The following is a 24267-nucleotide window of genomic DNA, read 5'->3' as shown; positions in this document are numbered from 1 at the left end:
TGTCGTAGTCTGGGCATTTGCCCCAAGGGTTGTTGTTTGGTCATCCGTAATCGGAATTTGGGTTATTGGATCTTTATCAATTTACCGCTCATTTGGTGCTAAAGTTCCAGCTGCAACACTTGCATATGAGTTTGGGACCTTTGCTACGGTGATAATTCTTATTCCCGTTTTAATGGTCTGGTGGAAGATTAACCGTGTTGCGATGTGTTGAACGATTTCAGTCAGGTGAATTTAAACCAGCAATACGCTGCCTTTTGAACTTCATCACTGACATCACTGACTTAATCATGTGCGACTATGTGATGCGAGACACGCAATCGGATAACGGTTTTGTGTATGCCTGGAAAATGCCATAAAGTACGTTTAAGGGTGATAAAGTTCAAGCTAAATACAGATTTATCCTGGAATAGAATAATACATGTTCGTGCATGAATAAGTGTGTGTCTGTGTATATAGTAATCTCCATTGAATTATACCATTGAGGCGTTTGAGATGGTTTTCGTCCGTATCCTTCAACGCTAGAACTCTAATATAAATGCAAGCGTTTAATACATTATGCTTAGGTTATTTGAATATAAGGGCATATACAAGAACAAACGAAACGCACCAAGAGCATTGAGATTGATACTAACTTGCAGTACTAATTATTCTCACTCTCAGGCAGAAAGAGTTGCATGATGTGGCCATGTTTGTATTAGGTCGTTAAACATATGTCCAGGACTGTCAAATGCTGCTGAAGCAGTTCTATGACCATGTAGCGTATAGTTTGCAAGTACATTCGAAGTAAGAATCCCACATGATATAAGACTGTCTATAGCTCCCAGCGCGGCATCACTTGGAAGATCGTAATTGAAGTTCCCCATGACGGCAATGGATATTGAGATGGAATTCCATCCACGCGTGTGAGCACCAACCCTATCCCATCCACGTGCTTCATACGCCATGCCGTCATCCCCAACCACAAATGAGTAGCCAATGTCGTCCCAGCCTGTGGATATACAGAACGCATAATTAGCGAAAGATCACCAAGGTTATTCAGTTTGATCTGTGTTCAATTTCTTTTTAGCAGTCGTCTGAAGCAATAGACTCTCCTCCGCCATATATTTTTTATTGACCTTACACGCCTAACCGGCTGACATATAAGCTGCAATTAAGAGATGGAAGGTCTACACGAATGAAGATCTAGAAGCCGATTACCTTCTGAATGTGGTCGATTATGAGAGTAATTATTTTAACATGGAACGTTAGGAAAGGGTCATTAGTATACAACAACAAACATATAATAATGAAAGGTTTTCCTTAGAGAAATAATATGATTAGTGTTGTGGCGAAATACAAATTGTATGTGACAGACTGTCCACCTTTGAACTGCAAATTAAAATTATGTTCATCGTCATTGCAAGAATTGTCACAAGAAAATATATAAGGGGGAGGTTATAAAATGTAAGATACTACATCGAATAGCTGTTGCCAAAAACCCATTAAATACAAGTTCCATTCAAATTGACACGATCAACTTTGTTTAAAAATAAACCCACACATATTATTGAACAACATTTTGCCATTTTGACCGTCTTTCTTACGTACTTTTATGGAAAACAATTGCTTTGGTTTTCCTTAGCTTTACCAAACGTATGTCGCAATAAATAGGAAAATTAAATTACCAATAACGATTTAAAATGTACAATTACAACATTTATAGGAATGTTGCAATAAAACGTATTCACAAGCCTAGTCATATTATTATTTCATATTATTATTTCAACACATTTTCCAAATCGATTGTGTATTTATAAACAATGATTTTAAATGCTAAAGAATTTATCGGAACGGTTCATTAGCATTTCGTAACGGTTTATTCCTGTTAAGTAAGAGAGCTTTCGCAAATAATGAAATTGGTTCAGAAATATTTAGGCAACTACTAGCCATATGTGATCAAAAAACTGTCCTGCTGTCGGCTTTTGTGTGCGCGTGTGTGCGTGCGTGCACGTGTGTGTATGTATTAAAGTGTGAGTCGGAAAGTTGGAACCACTGGCTTTTTTTTTTTCGAAGTAAATAATGGAAAGACTATGTTTAAAAATGTTATACTTCGATCCAAACAATTAAATTGGTGACAATTGCATACTTGAATAACGACCATTCCTCGAAAGAGATAAGATGACGGAAACTTATATTATTGAACTAAATGAAAGAATCATGGAAATTGCTTTAGAAACTAAATATTAATCAATGAGGACGTTTTACTTATCACGTCGTTTAAATGTTAGACGATTCCAATTTGTGTTCTCGTGACCATCATAAGATAACAGCGATTCTTTTAAAGGTTTCTGGAACTCGCATTGCACTTATGTTTCCCGTTAATGAATAATAGCATGATACAAAATAGACCTTAATTGCACCACGCGTTGTAGACTTATAACCAAGTTTGAGTGTTCACAACTATATTACCAAATCAGAAGGATAACGAAAAGGGGTTTTAAAAGAGACATATTGACTTAGAATTGTCCTTCTCTGATATTTCACAGATACAAACAAGATGCTAAGCAGCCTAGAAACAAGTATTTAAAAAAAATATAGCGATGGTTATATATTGCATTGATATATCAATAAGCATATTGGTTTATACGTGCATAAATGTGTATTAACAAATGCGAATTAAAATACATAAATTATATGCGGGCATAGTGTTATATTGTTTGCCCTGCTGAATTAGAAAACATTCTTGCAAATATCTGGAACTAAACTTCTATTGAAAATGTATTGTTTGGTCAAAGTGACTTATATATGCTTACTTCCGTCAAATTCAGATTGTAGGGAAGATAATTCAAGCTTGTAATTAAAATAATAATTAATTAGGCTTGTAGACAAATTGATAATTAATTAGGCTTGTATCTCACAAATTCCGATATGCACTAATGCTGAGAAACAAAGGAATAAATAGTAAAATAAAATACATAAACGTAAAAGGCATGGGCATGTGTAAAACTTGATTAATGAAAAAGCGGCGGATAGTATAAATGTTTTATTTGTATCGCATCAAGTGACTTCACTATAATATTAATACTTTACAAGAGTTGTTTTTATATAGTAGAGAAAAGAAATCGTAGAATTTGTGTTTATCTTTTACAATATCTGTGGGAAGAAACAAGAACATAAAATACCAAGATTTCAGCAACATGACCCAATGTCGTTTATTTATGTGAATCATGGCTGGGGTATGGAATGTATACATATGCGTTTAATGATCAGTATTATATCGATACAATCAATATCATAAGTGTTATACGCCTTCAGTACATTACCTTACATTTTTTACTATTCATTTCAATTTAATTTGAATTCCTTTTATTTTCTGAATTGTCAAATCAAGTGTTTCCGTCGTAACGCGTTCCTATTTATATCGCTTTTGCATGTTACGTAACTGATGTGAAAGTATTATGCTGGCAAGAAAGATATGCAAAGCTTTAACGAAAATAACGAAGCAAGTTTTCAAAGTTTGATTTCGAAAGGAAAGCTTTCGCCCTCTAGCTTTGCCAAATTATTGGCAATCTATCATGATCTGATTTATCCGAAGGTTCTTAATTTTGCATTTACTTTTATATTTTATTTGTATATTTTTTTTTCCTTGATACTTACCTGAAAAATATGTTGCTGTTTTGGATCGTGATGTAGATACTGCGATTTTCCAATTTAATAATTTTAAACATTTGTAAGAAGCGACAACTGATATCAAAAATGTTTCCAGTGAAAATTAGCATTATAGTTTGATTCAAAAGTGTTTTAAACATAGACTGCAAACCATTAGAAGCAGATTATGGCCTCCCAAACAAATTTTGATAAAGGCCTTTGAATGTAGCTAGTATTCAACCATCCTGCGTACATTAACAGGTTGACGCTTCCCGAACCCATACAACAGATATTTAATTGAAATGAACATCAGTGTTGGTTTATTTTGAATGAAACCAATGACAATATGCACTACTCGGAACGACATAGACCTAAATTTGTCATAGAAACGATCATACAATACACAGGCGTGCAGATCGTAACTGTGTATCTAATAATTAAAATCCATTTCAGGATTCAACTTACTTTTCATTAAACTTCATTTGAAAAACCAGACATTTGTCGTATGTGATTTACAGATTTTGACCTTATGTTTCGGGGGTGGCGGGGTGGAGGTTTTAATACGTATGAATAATTATTAAATTACCGTTTGTATCCATATGCAAATCCTGTATCTCCATCATCTCAGTCTCACACTCCTGCAAGGTATAGCATCGTTCCATTGCTGTATGGTGAATGAAAATAGTGCTGATTGGCATTTTCATATAACTGGCACTCAGTGTCTCACGTGCACCCCAGGAGGCACGTGGTACGATCACTGAACATGGTTTATCAAGAAAAGGACGATTTCTACAGTGGTTTGTGACATGACAGGTATCATCCATCTGATCATTCAAACTGTCATTGTCAAAAGGTGGTTCCTCTGCAGTAATAATAATAATAATAATAATAATAATAATAATAATTATTATTATTATTATTATTAATAGTAATAATAATAATAATAATATTATTATTATTATTAAAAACAGATACGACAGATAAATGGGTCTGAGAAGTAACACAATCGATGTACTGAATTTCCCGTACAGATAAGATTAACATATACATTTATCAACGTATATGACTGGTACATGGAATTATTCAGTATGGTTCGTTGCAATATCATAGTTAATCCGAGAAGTAGTAATACCACAAATATCACATGAGATGATGATTTTCTTTCAAATTATAATTTAAATGAATGACGGAATGAGTAGAAGCAAAACCTACCTCGCACGTTTATCGTTTGTGATATGGTTAGTAATATCATTGGGAAGTAAAAACTTGATAAATTTTTATGCATATTAGTCTTAAAATTAATAAATCAGCATTGCGTAAAGTTCCGAAAAAAAGAACGCAATTAATGTAAATTAATTTTGTACTGTTTACTTATAAAAAGTTTATTAAATTGCTTTAAGATACACGTTTAAGCTGATACACAAACGTTACTTTAAACTTAGCATTAAGAGTTTGAAGCAAGATTTTAATTTTGTTAAGAAAATTCATTATTGCATGTAACATCAGAATCAGTTTCATCGTTTTGTTCAGTATTTCATTAGGGCAGAATTATGTATTTAAATATTATTCACTGGAAATGCAAAGTGCTCATCTATACTATTTTGGAACATTACCCTGGAAATTTATTGAACTTCAGCAAGAACAGATTTTGATTATATTAGTGTGATAATAAAAATACTGTTAGCACATCGCCACACTTCAGACCACTAGTCCATTAGTATATTCCACACTACAGGTAAATCAAACGTTAAAAAATAGAATTCATTTGGAATACCGATGGAATTCAGCTGCCACTTTATATATTTAGACTTTTGATAAATAGTGCGTAAATATTTGGGATTTTAATTGCATTACTGTACGTTCCTGTTAAATTTTCGCACTGTATTAAGGGAAATTAATTATTTCTTAAATGTTACACAATTTATTTGCTATGGCAATCTTCCGTTACTTAGTTTAAGACCAACGAGTTGTAATACTTATACATGAAAGATATATAGAGAAATTCAAACACAAGAACTTATAAATATCAAGCTATACAATAATTAAAACAATATTTTTGATTTTTGAAAAGAATGAAATACTTTATTTTCTTTCAGGATATAAAATGTTAAAATTCCGGCTAAAGAGCAATCATTATCACTTAATGTAGGAGAAGCTTTCTACATTTACTTCCATTTTCCATTATTTAACTATTGCCAAGAGCTTCACTAATGCTTGGCTGATAAATTACTGAATATTTAGCCTTTCCAGCACGTACGTTTTAATTGTTTTATCACAATGAAGATGAGAAAGAAAGCTTTAGAAACAAAAAAAGAAAAGGAAGAAATGCAAAAGAAAAGTAACAAAAGAGTTCAATGAAAACAGAGAAAACTACCTCGATTAAGTATTCAGTAGAAACAAGATTAAGAGACTAAGGTTATATCAGTCGGTATTTGAATATAGTTTATATAAAAATATATATATATATATATATATATATATATATATATATATATATATATATATATATACTGTTGGCTTGAATTCGCTTGCGAAGATTTAGGAAGGGGGATGTCATTTATATCGCACGCGCGCTGGTGGCTAACGAGCCTCATACGTGGAAAGGCACGTCTGTCAACATAGGCTGTAGTGAAATGTTTGGGTCGTAGTAGGTGTTGCCAATTGTTCCAGATTTTTCTTCGCCATCCTTTTTCCTCCAAGATGGCCCGTCTAATTGTTGAAAAGTGGCAGTGGCCCCGTGAACTGTTCGTCGCCAGCTGTTAAGGTCAGCAGCTTGTGATGCCCATTGGCGGTGATTATTGCCACCAGTGGTGCGGGTATTTTACAAGGAGTCTTTATATCTCTTTCGATGTGCCAATCTATCACGGTGAGCAATGGACAGCTCACCATACAGTGCGATCTTTGAAAGGCGATGATCATCCACCCTGGACACGTAACCCTTCCCGGCGTAGCTGTATCTTCATAAGCGTGGCCTCAACACTGGTAATCCCAGCTTGTTTGAGAATTACAGTGTTGGTGACTAAGTCACTCCAGTGGACGTTGCGGATGGTGCGGAGGAAGCGCTGGCGAAAGCGTTCACGGAGGCGGAAGTGGAGGCTGTATATGACCTAGGATTCGGCGCCATATAGGAGGGTGGTCAGTACAACCGCTCTGTAGACGCTGATCTTTGTATCTCTCTTGAGAGTGGCGTTGTACCTCACTCGTGTATAGAGTCTGCCGAAGGCGCTACTTGACTTGGCTAGTACGTTGTCTTTTTCTTAGGTGAACTGGTGGACTTCGTTCATCGCTGTCTGGCAAATGAAGATGCTTGGTGACCAGTACTCTTTCTTGGGAGCAGGTTGATAAAGTATCTCAGTTTTCTTTAGGCTGACCTCAAGACCTAAGAGCTGGCAAGTTTCTGTGAAGCAGTAAGTTACGCGCTGCAAGTCGGCTTCCGTGGTGCAATAAGGGTGGTGTCGTCTGCAAAGAGAAGTTCTCTAATCATTTTCCAAGGGCTTGGTGTGGGTATGAAGTCGTCTTAAGTTGAAGAGTATGCCACCAGTACGAAATCGGATATAGATGCCATCCTCGTCATCACGGTCTTTTGTTGCTTTGTGGGAGATCAATTTGAAGAAACTGGTAACAATGTTGGGGTTAAAACGCAACCCTGTTTCACGCCATTTTCAATGCGAAGATCTGTGTCAGGTCTTTATTGTTTCTGACCTAACCAAGCTGGTCTTCATGTAGTTGGATGACCATGGTAAGGAATTTGTGAGGACAGCCGGGCTTTTCGATGATTTTTCTCAGTCCAGTTCTACTCACCGTGTCAAATGCTTTTCTCAGGTCTACAAAATGTGATATACAGTCCTTTGTTTTGTTTTCGGCATTTCTCCTGGATCTGTCACAAGACGAACACCATGTCAGTTGTGCCCCTATTAGCTCTGAAGCCACATTGACTCTCTGGAGCATGTTCTTCTGCAAAGGTGGATACTAGTCTTTTCAGCAACACTATAACAGGGGTTTTGCCTGCAATGGAGAGCAGGTAGTTGGAGCAGTCAGACTTTCCCCTTGGTTTTGCACAAGATGATGATGAATGCATCGCGGAGGTCTTGCGGAAGTTTCCCTCGCTCCAAGCAGCACAAACGTCATGAATTTTGGTGTGCAATGCTTGGCCTCCCCTCTTCCATATCCCTGGTGGGATACTTTTTCTCCCTGCAGCCTTTCTAGTTGTCAGCTGTTATATGGCTTTTATAGTCTTTTGCAGTGTGTTTGCCTCATTGACTTCCATCTTAGATGGCTGTTGTGGGATGTTATTAATAGCTGTCTCCTGGACTGTACGGCTAGTGCTGACGAGCGTGTGAAAGTGCTCTGGCCAGCGGTTCAGGGTAGATTCCTTGTCAGTGAGTAGCTTTTGGCCATCGGCAATCCGTAGGGGGCTCACTATTCGGAAATTAGGACCATGCACTGCTAAAAACGCATATTAGAACACCTTGTAGTCATCAGTTTTAGCTTTGTCAACCATTCGTTTTGTATTTCTCAAAGACTGTAGGTAAGGCGGAAGGCTGCTTTCCTATGTAGACAGGGTGATTGAGCGAGGTAGGTTTGATAGGCTGATGTCTTTTTGGCAAGCAGTTTCTGGATTTCTATTTAGTTTTTATCCAACCAGTCTTTGCGTTTCTTGTATCCTGCTCGAGGAGTTGCAACTTTACATAAGTTTTGGACACCCAATCTTAACCCTAAATCTAATCATCATCTTTCTGATGAACCGATAAGGTTTGAAAATATATTTACTCAAAACGCAAATATAATTAGTGATTCAGTTTGGAAAAAAGCTCCCGTTTTCAAGCAAAACAGGTACAAAACTGTAGTTAAATAGTTATCAATAGCAAGATGGCACCATACGGAAAATACATATCTCGTCACAAGGAAAAGGTAATACCATAGGGTCCTATGCAACTTATTCCAATACGTCTTCGCAATACATACCCTCGAAATAGCATTAAAAACTGAACAGTATTCATAAGCCGATATAAATCGGTCATGACCTTTAATTATACCCATTTAATTCACTTTTATTATCGCGTGTTGTAAACATTATGTTACGACTCTATGGTTTTATAAAACGTAGCAATCAATTTCATTATCAAAATTAGAAATGACAAATTGTGACAGCAACTTGCAGTGTTGTGAAGTGAATCCAAACTAGTCATTTCAAAGGTATGTGGAGGACCTAAATCAATGCAAAGTTCTTTACAAATTTCAGTACCGGAAATATGGTGGTCCGCTTATAACCATGATGTTGTCTCCATGGTGTTGTTGAGAATTTCTTCGAATAAATTATAACGGGTCCAGAATAATTGTACAGTCCAAATAATGAGAACTTTATATGTCCACTGGACAGTCCTAACTAATGTGTTTCCTCTCCAATAGTATCAAAGTACAACATACGACAAGTCTGCATACTTACAACAGGAACATAATATGTGTGAGTCACTCCGAAAATTTTAAGTTAAAACGTATGCAGCATGATTAATACAGAGCTCTTCTAAATGCTCTTATATATGAAAGGTGAAGGATTTGGTCATTTATTGTAACTAATATATTTGTGCGGTCAAACAAACCCAGTCTGATTTCATTATGGAGAATATTGAACCATTTATGCCTATATCACGTATTGGTGATTCGGCCAATCCTATCCCTATTAAATATTAAGAGACACAGAATGGTAATTTGAAGTCGTCGGAGATCTCGTCTTCTTATTAAGGGTTCTTGTTCTTATTCTACAATTTACTACATAATGTTAATTTTGCTTCCAGGTTAACGTCAGGGCCAGAGATATATTTCCCACTGAGGGTTTTCATTGTTCATTTAATGCAAGGCAATGACATTTATCTCGAGATCAGCTTTTGGTCAGCCTACTTCAAACTGACACGCCTTATTAGGATCCAAAATTTGACCCTATTGAAATTAAAATTACTGAAATATATACCCTGACTGTGCGGTTACTAGAGCTACGGAGAAACGACCTCATGAGAATGAAGTTGATCAACAGATTAATCGTTTCCCTGATACATGTATTGGCCAGGCTTTTTATAAGGTCACTCGAATAGTATTGATGATTGTCATGGTCCTTCAACCATTCATTCTCTCATTTCTAATCAGAACGTTAATCGACAACGACTTGTCGACTAATATGAAAACGATTCTGCAATCCCTTGCTTGTTTGAGTGAGCGATTTGCAAAGCCATTCTGCATTTTTACCATCTTGCCATTTTAACATTTGTGTTCATTATGAGAAATGGAGCACATCGGAGGCACCTGCTGGTGTCGAGTGGTCAAAAAGCGATCACAATTGTTGTACCTAAGTCGCATAGACATGAACTTCATTGTGTAGCCCATTAAACTAATTTGACCTGTCCTGTAGGAGTAGATAACACTTACAAAATGCACTCACATCCATTGTGTTAGCCAGAAATTAAATGTGATTTTTCCAAATATTGTAGATCTCGTTTTATTAGTCAATTGGAAAGCTAAAATTATTTTGATCACACTTTTGGACATGTTTATAGATCAATGGAAATATTGAAAGAAACGTTCTTTTAAATGAGCATTTATATAGTAACTCTTTCGATCTGAGCTATTGTGAAGTGGCAAGATATACTTTTCTGTATATTCACTCAAACGTACAACAGAGGCCGGTCAAGGCTACGAAGATAATAACTTTTCAATCTGGTGATAAAATTATGACTATATTACCAGCACTACAAAATCTTCTTCATGTTAGATAAAGTGATTTAAGTTATAGCAACACTTCTGCGAGGAGCAAACGTAAATAACTCCATCATCAGCCATGCAAATATGCAAAAGGAGTATGTTTATTGATATGGCTCTTTAAATCATTAAGAAAGTTTAGTTATTCTTGTCCTAGATATTGAACGTTCAAATGATGACGTACATCAGGATTGTAGTAACTTTAGTTCAACCATATTCAAAATGCTGAAATATTCATGAAGCTAGACAAGAAACGTTTACATCTCCGCCGCACGGAGTGAATGAATTAAAACAGATAATATGTGGATATGGGCGCTTGTTCCCAAGTGTTCCGATTCGACAAAACGTAATATAACATGATGTTGAAATTGTTGATTCTAAACCTGTAATAAAGCATCCCAGCTGGATGAATCCTCTCATGGATGTATCTTTGAAAAAGGAAATTGAATATTTGCTCGAGAATTACATTGAATCAATCGAAAATAACAGAAGGTCGCCGTATTATTCATATGCCTAATCCAGATAATTCTTTCCGTATGTTCAATGACTAGTGAAAAGTGAACGTTGACACCAAACCAGATTCATTTCCAAAAGCAAGAGTTGTTGACTGTATTGACAGAAGTTTAAATGCAGAACTTGTTACCAAATTAGACATTTTAAAAGAATTTTTATATATGCAATCTTCAGAAGGAGCATACTAAATTTCGGCGTTTGTAACTCTAGATGGACTCGACAAACGCAAATTCATGTCAATTAATATGAAAACTTCTGTCTCAACATTCCAGCGCTAAAAGAACATGATAAAATCTGGTAGAGATGAAAGTAGGGTGTAAATCAACGAAGTCATTATATACAGCGGTTTCTGGATAGATCACCTGGAAACTATCCTCAAATCCCTCTTTTGGTGAGGCAAATATGATAATTGATTTAAGTAAATCTGAACTTTATCTTGCTTGTGTCACATTTTTAGAACAATGCAAGAAAAGTTTGCAGAAGTTAAGTTGAAGATATCTCTGAAGTTACTGTGCCTATCAGGAAAACAGCTGAGATAATGTTTTGGTATGGCTGGATATTATCGGAAATTTGGCTCCAGTTATTCAGTAATTGCTGAGAATCTGGCCAATGTGTTGAGTACGAATACCAAGTTTCATTGGTCTGATAAACGAAAGGATGCACGATAATCTGAAGGCCATACTTATGGGTTTACCAGTTTTTCCAGCTCAAAATTTCAACCAATCCTTTAAAATGTATATTCAGGCAAGCGAAGTAAATGACTGTGTCAGTGATAGTATTAATGGTGATGATATTTGAGAAAAATTATTCATGCACACATTTGATTTCATTGGCATAACAAATTAATGTCCTTTCAAAAGAACAACCAGTTGTTCCATAATTAGGTCATTGGGACCTACATTTCCTGATGCATTAAATTATGCAAACTTTTGCATTTTGATCAGTTTCTTAGCCTATGCGAGACAGAAATATAAATTTATGTATTTGCCTTTTTCCAATCACGAACAATGTTGTTTCTTTCCAGAAATCCTCCACAATCTTGTCATGGTTTGATAGCCAAGGAAAACGCCAGATTAGATATTAATTTGAAAAGTGTTGTGTTGCGACCATGAAAATTTGCCACAAATATATATCTGGTTACAGTGATACATGTTCATGTAAGGGGCGTGACTAAAACGCAGATGTATACATATTTAGTCATGGTCTTGATATGCTGTCTGCTCTTCGTATGGATTTGCAATTTTAATTTAATGATGTCATTTGCTTCTACACTGTGTTACGAACATAGCCTCAAGCGGTTGATGTGGAGAAATGACGCTGGACATGATAATATATTATGATAAGTTATCAAGAGCTATTGCTTCAAAATTCAGATTTCTCCGTTGCAATATTTCCAACGATCTGTATTGCTAATGCTGCTCAGATATCATTTCTTTCGTCAGGAATGTCCTGTTAAATAGCAAACATTATAATGTATATTGATATCTGAGCTAATTTAAAGCGGATACTAATTTAGTCTTGTATAAGTGACCTTAAACAGCCGCCTAACTGAAAGACAAATGTATAAAGAAGCAATATTTAACGAGCATAATATGGCAGGTATAACATAGTTCGTTCCATATTTGAAAAGAATAGTCCTCGAGAAAAAATATATTATAATGAAAGGTGATGCAGGAAAAAGATATTCTTACCTCGTTTATTAATTTGATTATCTGTATGTGTCGTCACATTTTCCACTTTCAGCGTCGTCGGTGCAAATTCCGCTCCAATGTTACCCCTTTTCTTCATAGGTCTTTTTTCAACATCACTAGAGGACACTACTTCATAATTATGATTTCGAAGCTGGAACGATTTGGCATTTGTCCTTTCAGCATCAGCGTATTTTTCTTCTAGAAGCTGCCGTTCTAATATATCTGCCTTTAAGTCTCTTTGCATAATCTTGAACACAGAAAACTTTGTCCAAAAGGCATTCAAAGTGGCATTAACAAATATCAATGGTACAAAGATGCATATCATTAGCCTATGCTTCCCCATAATAATCTTTGCCAATATATCGATACTGACGTGTCCGCTGTTACAAAGCATTACTTCAGAAAACAGAGTGACTTAAATAATAGCTCTGATGACGCAGTCAATGAAACAAGCACGTGGCTGATACGTTTAAATAAACCAAACATGAGGGTAAATTGAGGTTAGTGTGATCGCATTGATGTCATCACTTGTTTTTTGCCGGTCAAAGGTTCGTCCGTTCGGAGTGCACAAAGGAGTCACAGAAGGACAATGCCATGTAGTTTTTGCATGTCTCACTTACATTATGCTATGTCCGTTCCTTTGTCACTTACTGATATATGAAATATAATCTTTCTTCCTTTACCAAAGCGAAGGTTGCTTTGTATGCCTTTCACGTTTATGTTTCTTATAGTACTAATCTAGAAATTTGTGATCTTGTCATCAGTAGTATTCATACCGTCTCTTAAAGACCTTGTGGAGATGGGCAAGTAATTAAGTTATGAGGAGTCCTTTAGAAAAGTAGTTAACAAGGTGTTGGTTCGGGAGAGGGAATATTGATTAAATGACAGGGATATCGCGAGTTAGCTTTCAAGATAGATTATATTTTAATATATTTCGAGATATTATAAAAAGCTACGTTCTCTGTCAGATGCGAATAAACATCCAACGCTTCGTCATTTAGCGACCAACCCAACTTTCCTTGGTTCACGAAAACCGGCCCTGATATATCAGCGTGAATGGTTATGACTTTGCAAGGGAGTCGGGGAGTTTTTTCTGACGTTTGCGTTTCGTTAATCGCTGCCTCCAATTTCGAGCAATAACACTCGGCATCACGTCGTTGAGCATATTTCTGACATGTGAGTAGGTTAAAAAAAGCGTTTGTGCTGTGGAGGAAGACACTTATCAGGATAAAGCATATATTTCTACTGATCTTTGTCAAAGAAGTTTCACTCGTCATTTATGTGATCTCTGATCAGAAATGTATATATATTTCTCGTACTTCAATGTCATCTTTCGCATATCCTATCTTGACACCTGGCCGACCAGTCGTAACTCTAACCACTTAATGCTGAATGTAAGATTCGGGCAGGGTTTGAACTCCCGACAGATAAATTGAGTAAATAACATACATTTCTTTGAATCAACATTAATGAAGAAACTTAGAAAACTTGAAAAATCGACAGATACAAAAAAGGTAATAGGCAGGAGTGTAACTTGACGTGGCACTTATTGTCACTAACGATTTTTAAATTATCTGTGTCAACTGTTTAATCAGATGTTTTTCCCAATACGTTATCGAAATGCTTACTTATCAAGCTGACATTTTGACAAATAGACTCTCACTGACATGTAGGTATAAGAACATTATGTAAACAAAATTATATTTAGAATCAACAGTTTACGTAACATTTCCCTTTCTAATAAGTTTCTGGTTCGTTTGGAGTTCAATCCTTGTCATGCACTTTATCACAAATTGTGGGACTTGTTTGTATCATACTATCCCAAATAACATATTACAGTAGTGTAACTAATAATATTGTGGTCTTGTTGATTTTAAGTCAAAGATGCTGATTAATTAATTCCAGTTGTTTCGTTGGTAGCGCAACAGATGTATATTGCATTAAAGGCCAGGCATGTCGACATAGGTTTCGGAATTGCAAAAGAAAATATCCAAACCCATGTCGAGTTTGCTAACAAAAAAAAACCGTTTGATAAATATTGAGCATCTAAGCAGAATAAAAAGGTTTATGACAAACATAGACAACTTATAATGTCTGAGGAGTTCAAGAATTACATACATTGTGTCATCAAAATTTACATTGCCAGTTTTGCTAACGTCTATACTTTGGCTCACAATGCTTCATTTGTCAAAATGTTTTCCTCCCAGCAAATGGTTAGTAAGAAACAACATCAGTCTTAAGCGAGTCTTTACAAGATTAAATATGTTACAAGTTATGAGAATCAAACGTCTGATATGACTGAACAGATATATTTATCTGTACCAAGGTGCGCATATTGAATGAAAATATGACACGTTATTACTGATTGCTTTAACCTAAATACTAAGCAACATAATCAATACAGAGCTATTCCAAAGCTTCTTGTTTATCAGAAGTCAAGCTCATTATCATTTATTGGAAACGATGCATTTGTGAGATCAAAAAACCCACACTGATTTTATTATGGAAAATATTGAACCAATGATGCCGAAAGTGTATATATTGCTTATTGATGCTTTAACCAATCCTATCGCTATCAAAATATTTAGAAACACAAAAACCTCTTATGCACTTTGCATTTGTCTGAGATGTTGTCTTCTTCTATAAGGGGGATAAGAGTTCGGTTTTATTCAAATTCCACTACACAATGTTAATTTACCATCAGACGTAGCTTCTTGACCAGTGAATTATTTGCCCACTAATGGTATTCATGGTTCATTCATTGCTAGGGAATGACTTAGCTCGAGATTAGGCTTTTGTGTATGTGTGTGTATGTGAGCGATTTGGATTTTTAACGTAGCTTTAGTTAGTCTACTTGAAACTGACAAGTCTTTTTGGGGTTCAAAATGTAAACTATTTAAATTGAAATTAAAGATTATTACCCTCCTTGAACATGTGCTAGAGATGAAGCAAATATAGCACATGAGAATGAAGTTGATCGATATATTATATCTTTCCCGACACGTGTATTGGTCACTTGTCGTTGAGTATGAAAAAGATCCTGTGTATTCCTGTTACACTGAGTTGTTTTTGTTGTAGGGTTTATCGCCATTTTTAAGCACACGATAGGCTATGTATGGCGGCCAGTATCAATAGTGGAGGAAGAACCCGGGAAAACCGCGAAGAACCACCGAACCACGAGAAGCTACTGGCAAGCTTTATCACATACCCACATTTGTTACATTGAGTATGTATGCTGCTAGCGAAGCTGATTCTGCAGAGATACCAACTTGCTATTTTATGTTATGCTGTTTGTGCTCATATCTACTTTTCTGTTTTAGGCAGGTTACTGAACTATTTACTCGTGATTTTTAAACACACTATTTCTCTGAAGGGTGTAGAGATATCAAACCTTTAAAAATTTGTTTGAAACTTTCTTTACGAACATATACTATGTTCATGACAATCGCTTAAAAGTTGCCCTACGTTGATTGCGCGTGCGTTAAATATTGGAGTGGAAAACCCCAGATTCGACTTCCTGAAAAAGGTCTATTTAATACTGAGAGTGGGAATTGTCCTTAAAGATATGACGCGAAAATGTGGTACACTTCATTGCTGGTATTAATGTATTACTATGCAATATTTCACCAATAAACTCTAACGGACTTACACTTATGGGATGGAATTGAAAGTGTAATGGAAACAGTAAATCTGCCAAAACACTTTGTGTTACCCAGAATTATACGCGTTTTGACACCCAAACTCTCTGAAAAGGTCATGTTTTGAACAACAAGATGTTTATTAGTCAGACGGAAAACAATATAAGCAAGATGAGACAGCTTTTGATCAATACAATATATTTCCCCAGCTTGTAATATGTTTGCATAACAAACAGTCATACTGGGATCACGTGTAAACCAACTTCGGGGCAGACTATACAATGGATTATCATTTGCGGAAAATAGATTGCAAGTACGTCAGGGACAAACAACAACCTTTTGTTAACACTTTATGGTATTAACTAAGTAACATGAAGGAGCGAGACCACCATATTTATTAAAGTTATGAAATATATTTATTTATATAAGTTAAAAAGTGAAAAAGTAAGAGGAACTTGCAGTATTGGGAATTAAATCTTAAACAAACCCAAAATTCTATCACAGTTACGAAAGTACAGAGCGTTCTGAATGATTTTCAATATAGGATGGGCTATATATAAATTCTTGTAAATGAGCTCATGTACTAATAGTCTTAATGCATCACATCAATATATTCCATAATATATCTCAATGAATTCACAATAAACCCAAAAGAGTGATTTTATCGAAGATGTCAATGAACACTTTCTAATTCGAATAAATAGTTTTATATAAAGTATTCCCATCAAATTATATACCAGAGGGTAAAAACTTTCACAGCCTAAACATAAAATGAATGAAATAGTTTGACTACCTCAACCTTGTAAAAATGATAACAGAATACAATGACAAGATTGCGAGTCAAAGATCGATTCCAGGGTATGCTTTGCTTGTAAATAAGACTACACATTGATTTCAGCATCAGTAACCGACTTTAAAACGCATTGATAAAATTAGTTCTGCCATAACTACTCAACCCTCAACTGAGGACAAAGGTCACGCACAATGCAAATGAAATATAAATAGGTCAGGCACAATGCAAATCACATATACATAACACATTTAACATATTAAGAAATGTGCTGGCTACATCTTGGTGATGCCATTAAGCTTAGTTGCACAGGTAAAGTACACCATATGGAACAACCGGGTTCGCTTGAAGTTAATTAAATCAAGAAAATGTTTATTCAACAAAAAAGGTTATATTACTATGTTGCCTTGAATAACAATGTTTAAGCCATCTTTATTAAAGAGCATCGGCAAATTCGTAACCGGAGATAATGTTTCTTGGAACATAGATTTCACTCCATACATAATATTCAAAGCACGATTATTTGGACAGTTAGAACTACTGTTTGTCATTTTGAAGCGAGGTAGCACCTGAGAGTATTCATCAATCAACTCAGATTGTGTGATATATGTCCACATAGCAACACACTAATCATATTTTACACAGTCATGCATATGCAGAAAAGTTATGTGCCATACTGATAAAAGATCAACAAGAATTTCGGGACAGTTGGAACAACAGGAACATCCACACTTAAGTTAGTGCGAAGATGAACACAAGTGCTACTTGCATTATTTTCAACCACCCTGCTAACATATTCCACCAAAGACTACATCTAATTAAGAAAATACTCCTGTGCGCATGTATGTATGTGTGAGGTAACGATATTGCACAGTGCTGAGTCTAATGACTATTGATTTTATAAATCTACTAAATGTGTCAAAGAAATAGAGATTTATTTTTGTATATGTCATAATAAATTTAAAGTAATTTGCTATCAGCTTATAGAAAATATACATTATTCTCAAATGGACGACGTGTGTTAAGGGGTCATGAGCACCAACTTACTTTAGAATGTTAAAAACACTTTCTGAATCCTAAATTCCCCATCGCTGTCTGGGAATATTGTTAATATGGAAATGCAGAAAACTGAGTCATGACTTCTCAATATAATCTCCACCTTGGTATGTGATACATCTAGCGATGATGTGTATATCTGCAAAATGTTATACCTCAACCTTAAATTATTTTTTACATCATATGCCTGTAAGGAAATTGGGATTTGAAACACACAATGCAGATGCATGATCTTGCCTCGATGACAATGTGGTGTGCGTGACATCCTCTGCTGAACAAAATATCCAAAATTGTATTCCCAAATAAGAAACGGTTTTTAAGGTTTTAGAGCAGAGAGTAATGTGTACTGTGACAAAAAAATAAGTATTCCGTCATGAGCTAGACCTTGAAGATAGTGTTATAAGCCAGTGGTATTTGCTTGACCGAGCGGTGTCCCGCTAGAATTTACAATTTTACCCCAAATTTCCAAAGACTTCAAAACAACTTCAGTTGTAAATTAGAAAGCCCGACGTGTCCATTTTATACATAACTTTTACTCTAATCAATGCAAGACCACAGATCTCACAACTTGTCAATTGTCTGTCAACGGAACATCTGCATGGTTTCTCTTCATCACCTTAACATACCATCAGCAGTTAGCGCCGTATAAACTGTACAACTATCTCCTAATACTTGGCACTATTTTAACCAGGCCACCTTAGGCCAGTCAATTCGTCGTTTCAAGGCACATTTCGCCAGTATAACTGCATCACATTTGCCACCATGACGACATAAACGGTATATGCTAAGTCTCATCTTGTTGATTTCATTGTGTAATTTACCGGTTCCCTACCGTAAATACTGTCATTGCAGTCACACCACAAATGTACACCACTAGATTTTAATAGGGACTTAGTTACAACAGGGACATTCATTCGGTTTTGACCTGTATTCACTAAAAGTGAACCATGGCTCATGGAAACTCACTAACACTTCACTCCGTTACGTTTGCTCCTAATAATTGGCTTATTATTTCGGGCTAAGGAATAGTTTCATTACCCTGAATTCCAATAATCAAACAAGTAATCACACAAATCAAAGAATTCCTTAAACGGGACGCTATAACCAAATGCGCATACTCCAGGTTTATTACATTAGTATAATCCAATGAGGCTCATGCTACATTTTCTAGTGATGATGTGTACGTATATGCGTTTCATTTCTTAGCTTCATATGACGTGTAATGGTTGGATACGCATACATTATTCTTCACTCCCATCCCCTTCTATAGATAGACACCTTTCCACAAAGGCCGGGAAGTTAACATGCACGCTGAGATCTCTAATGGTGTTTGTGTCATCTGATTAATCAGCTTCTAGGTACCAAAATATCAATTTGTTTATGTAGTTAGTTAGTATGTGACCAATTCTATTTCAGACCTTACTCACACCTATTTGGCTTTACACTTTATCAAAATGTTGGGAAAAGCCATTAATCAGAATTATTTTACATTGTAGCCATTATGGATATAACTAAACGTCGGTACACTCAAAGACATTAATTTATCTGAACAACCAGCATATAAGCTATTCCCAATTGCTAATTTACTTAAAACAATTTATCAACCTAAACTAGATCTAAACTATATATATGAATCATTACACGTGCTCTAATATAAATAATTTTCAACCTGAAATTATATTTGTAAACATTTGATTATCTTTTGCACTCATTCCATACATTACCCGGACAACGGAACTGTGGTAAAAGCAAAATTAACCTGCCCATCTTTCATAATCACATAATTAGCACAAAAATGTTGCCCAATACTTCCAAATATCCAAACTAGAGACAATATCCACTTTTCCTAGTAAATTATTCTTGGTTGAAGTTTTGAATAAAACAAACGAAAAGTTAATCATAGTCAGCGTGTTGAGCTTTCAGAGAATATTCTTTAAATTTTTGTTACTCACATCAAGGTGTATCCAGGTACCAAGTAACAGAACTCTGTAGTCAATTGTATTAATTATCTGACCTCATAAAACATTAACATTTTTAATTCTGTCTAGGATGTGGACGGCCAGGGATATAACAGTGAACGTGTAAGAAATTATTATATGAAGCTTATTGTCATAAATAAGCTAAAGGTACATCGATACGACGTGCACTTACTTAATTACAAAGTCTCCTTAACAAATGTGCTGCCAAACGTCTTACTAAAATGTCTCAATATTCTATCCTGAAAGCACATATCTTACACACACACTCATACACACACACACACACTCACACACACACACACATACATATGTGTGTGTGTGTGTGTGTGTGTGTGTGTGTGTGTGTGTGTGCTGTTTCGCCTAAAGGAATTTTGCGTAACAAGTATTTAAATTGATTGGTTTTCCGGAAGAAGTTGAGTTATAACATTATCCTTTACATTTCTCAGAGTTATTATGGGTTCTGTAATCTGTTGTCCAATCTAAGAGGCAAATATATTGGTCTTGTATTCTTTAACTGCTTCGATCCTTTCCCTGTGTTATATTCGTGTTGTTTACAACAAATAATCTAAAGCTTGTTATTAACCTACTTTATGGCATTGTTATGTATGACTATTAAATGACTCCATATTGATAAAAGATTCTCACAATGTTCCAAACATGCTATAAAACGCAAATGCATGACCCAAAGAAAATTTAAACTGCTCTTCGGGCCTTTAATATATTGATAGTTGGTTACCTTAAGCAAATTTTCATCATTAAGGCATAATACTGTAATGAATTTGGGATGGTTCCCGTAATTAAACTTACAGCGTGTCTACTTTACGGTACTGTACTAAACAACTTTGTTATTAGTCCCAAATGAATTTTGCGAACGTTTTTCAGTTCATTATGTGATCACGTACGAAATCTTGCACATTTGTAATATCTGCTTTACTGCAAATAGCAGTCCTTTCAAGCAAGCTTGATAAAAAGATGGATCACGTTTGTTGTTGTTGTTATGAGGTTTAACGCCAATTTGCAGCACACGATATGCTATGCATGGCGGCCAGTATTAATGGTGGAGGAAGAACCCGGGAAAACCGCGGGAAGAACCATCGACCCACGAGAAGCTACTGGCAAGGTTTCTCACATACCCACATTGGCTAAATCCTAGACTCGAACCCACGCAGACAGCGGTGAGATGGCAATGATCCGTAACGGATAGCGCTTTAGACCAATCGGCCAATCGGGGCCCCCGATCACGTTTGTCAGGGATTGACTAGGATAAATGGATAAAACAGAACGTAACGTGCACCAAACTAGCCATTTAATATCAGGTGGAACGAGACATAACTTTGCGGTAATTTATAATACCTTTACATGAAATTAGCATTAGTTACTTCACGCAAGGAATGCATAAACTGGTGTGATAAAAGGACGAAATATCAGCAAGAAGTTAAAAGCTACCGTCTGCAGAAAGGTACACTCCGTGATCAGTAGATTAGCTGAAAACGAAATCAAATCTAAGGCGACGAAACATGCAGATTGTTAGCAAAGAAAACGATTAAATTGTAATAAACAAATTTATGTAAATCTGAAAGGATAACTCGGCATTGCGTCCATCAAAAAATGAGTTCTTCAACATAGGATGACGTTTTGGTTGTTGATTACTCCTGTACAATCTAAAGCGGGAAGCGAGTTGATTGAATTCAAATGTGAGAGGAAGCACCGATGAAAAGGAAAAAAGAGAGACAAAGACTGCTACAAACTAGAAGCAATATATAGTCTCAACTAATATATAAGCCAGATAAGTATCAAGCATTGTAGTCAGCACTACAGGCATGATTAGGTCTTTATGATAGATAGATAGATAGATAGATAGATAGATAGATAGATAGATAGATAGATAGATAGATAGATAGATGTTGTGTTGTGATTTGGATTTTTAACGTAGCTTTAACAATTTTTCAGTCATATCGCTACGATGTCTGCAATGTGGCAGTTTATAGTGATGTCTAGCATTGGGGCATCATGCCGAAGACGTGTAGCATGATGTCCCACCCAGTCACATTATCCTGACACCAGACCGACCAGTCCTAACACTAACCTCTTAATGCTGAGCGCCTAGCGAGGCAGCTGTTAGTACCATTTTTGTAAGTCTTTGGTATGACTCGGCCGCGGATTGAACCCACGACCGCCCGCATTTGAGGCGGACGCTCTAACCACTAAGCCACCGGCGCGATAGAAAGATAGATAGATAGATAGAGGACTCGTTTAGAGTATGCAAACGTGTTTTTAAGAGCTAACATCATTCATAAAGTTTTTTGTTACTTGGTTTTAATAATGTGGTCATTTTAATGATTGAAGCTTTTGTATAAAACCATCTTATTTAAAATTCATGTTCATGGTTATAATAATGATACGGGAAGAAGGTAGAAGAGTATACAACTATAGAGGTACATTCATCGACATCATCAACAGAAACGATATCATCCTTTTATTCTTCTGTCATTAAAAAGTTTTAATTTGTAAATGTTACTTTCCTACATTCTTCGAACGTGGAGTTAATTTATACTGCATCAGTCAAAACTGTATAATTTTCGGAATTGTACCCAGGTAGATAGATGTCTGCCCTCCCTGCTGCTCCCCCCACCCCACATATCACTCTCCCTTTATACATATGTCTCTCTCGCACGCACACACACATACACACACACACACATACACACACACACACATACACACACATACACACACACACATGCACACACATACACACACACATACACACATACACACATACACACACACACATACACACACACATACACACACACACATACACACACATACACATACACACATACACATACACACACATACACACACACACATACACACACATACACACACATACACACACACACATACACACACACATACGCACACACACATCACGACGATTATATATTCTAATGTTCAATATTTGATTAAGAAAAAACAATCAAAATTTCGAATGAACACAACTGAATAATAACAAACTCATAATTTTGGAATGAATGCAATTGGTTAAATTATAAAAAGTCCATATTGGTATGCATTCAAAAGCATTAGCTTTATTCTGTGAAATACGACAGCGTTAAAAATAATTCTAAAAATACACAAACCGTTAAAACAAAGTATCACGAAACTTTATATATTGTTATTCCGATAGTAAGCATTAATTTGAAGCTCATCATGTTCGTTTAGCTCATTTCAATTTAAATTTTTAGTGCTGCTAACTTTACTAGAATAACAAAAAAAAAAAATGTCTAGCGCCATCTTTAACATCCTTATACCTCAAAATTGGAACATGAATTTGTGTTGTAACAAACACAGGATTTTTTTTTTATTAAACAATGATATTAGCAGAATCAGTTGATTAATAGTACTAACCTAAATTATCTTTGAATGCATTATCTCCTTTCGTCCTTTTTTTAAAAAAAAATGCAAACGGAACAGTAACTTTTCAAGTGATTCAGGTAAAATTTTCATTGTCATTTATGTTATAATGTCCATTTGGATGTTTTGCAATTTAATTTGTGTAGCCTTATCGTTAACTTCAAGGAGACAGACTAGTTAATACAAATAATGTGACGTCATAGTGGCGACCAGTCGCTACTGGCGTCACATACTGCTTGGTTGACACCTACCGCAGCTAATGCAGACTGAATTGCTACCTTTAACTCTAATGTGTGCTGGGTCTATCCCCACTCGAGTATAGCCTTACATTCAGGTCGCTAGCGTCTATGAAGCCAGTCATACTGACCCAAGACCCAATACGTGACGGCTCAATTAAATAGTGTATATTTTGTACATTAATGCCTGGAGGGTGAGGCTATAATTCCGTTTCCCGGGATCAATTAAATAGTCCGCTTATGGACCTTAACCAGACGTACATGCCCGTATGGGCGAAAACGTATATAATTTAAATGATGACGATGATGACCAGGCCCCGGGTTACCAAATGGTTTAAATCGCTGGCCTTTACAGATAACTGACATCGCATTTATGTCCTCCTGACCTCGTGGATTGGAGCCTCGGCTCGGCCAATGTGGATAATTCGAGACAGCTTGTCAGTATCTTCCCGTGTGTAGATAATTCCCACATGGATTTTCCATGGTTCTTCTTCCACCAAATTTACTGGTCGATATGTGTAACCTATCAGGTGTATGCACATAGCGTTACGTTCAAGACAAAAGATT

The 24267-nt window shown here is 35.9% G+C and overlaps 1 protein-coding gene across 1 annotated transcript; it reads right to left on the bottom strand.

Annotated features, from left to right (window-relative positions):
* Window positions 1–621: 621 nt before the first annotated feature.
* On the bottom strand, window positions 622–12932 carry LOC149783395 (peptidoglycan recognition protein 1-like). Its single transcript, XM_089933103.1, has 2 exons — window positions 12582–12932; window positions 622–988 (listed from the first exon to the last, which is right to left on the bottom strand). Exons 1-2 carry the CDS (start codon window positions 12922–12924, stop codon window positions 657–659), a joined length of 675 nt encoding a protein of 224 aa, XP_089789229.1. The 5' UTR covers window positions 12925–12932; the 3' UTR covers window positions 622–656.
* Between the last annotated feature and the right edge of the window lie 11335 nt (window positions 12933–24267).

The sequence above is a fragment of the Sinohyriopsis cumingii genome, chromosome 14, assembly GCF_028554795.1.
Source record: "Sinohyriopsis cumingii isolate HCF-2022 chromosome 14, ASM2855479v2, whole genome shotgun sequence".
NCBI classification, from domain to species: domain Eukaryota; kingdom Metazoa; phylum Mollusca; class Bivalvia; order Unionida; family Unionidae; genus Sinohyriopsis; species Sinohyriopsis cumingii.
The sequence above is the reverse complement of the archived record's forward strand: the minus strand, read 5'-3'. Positions and strand labels throughout refer to the sequence as shown.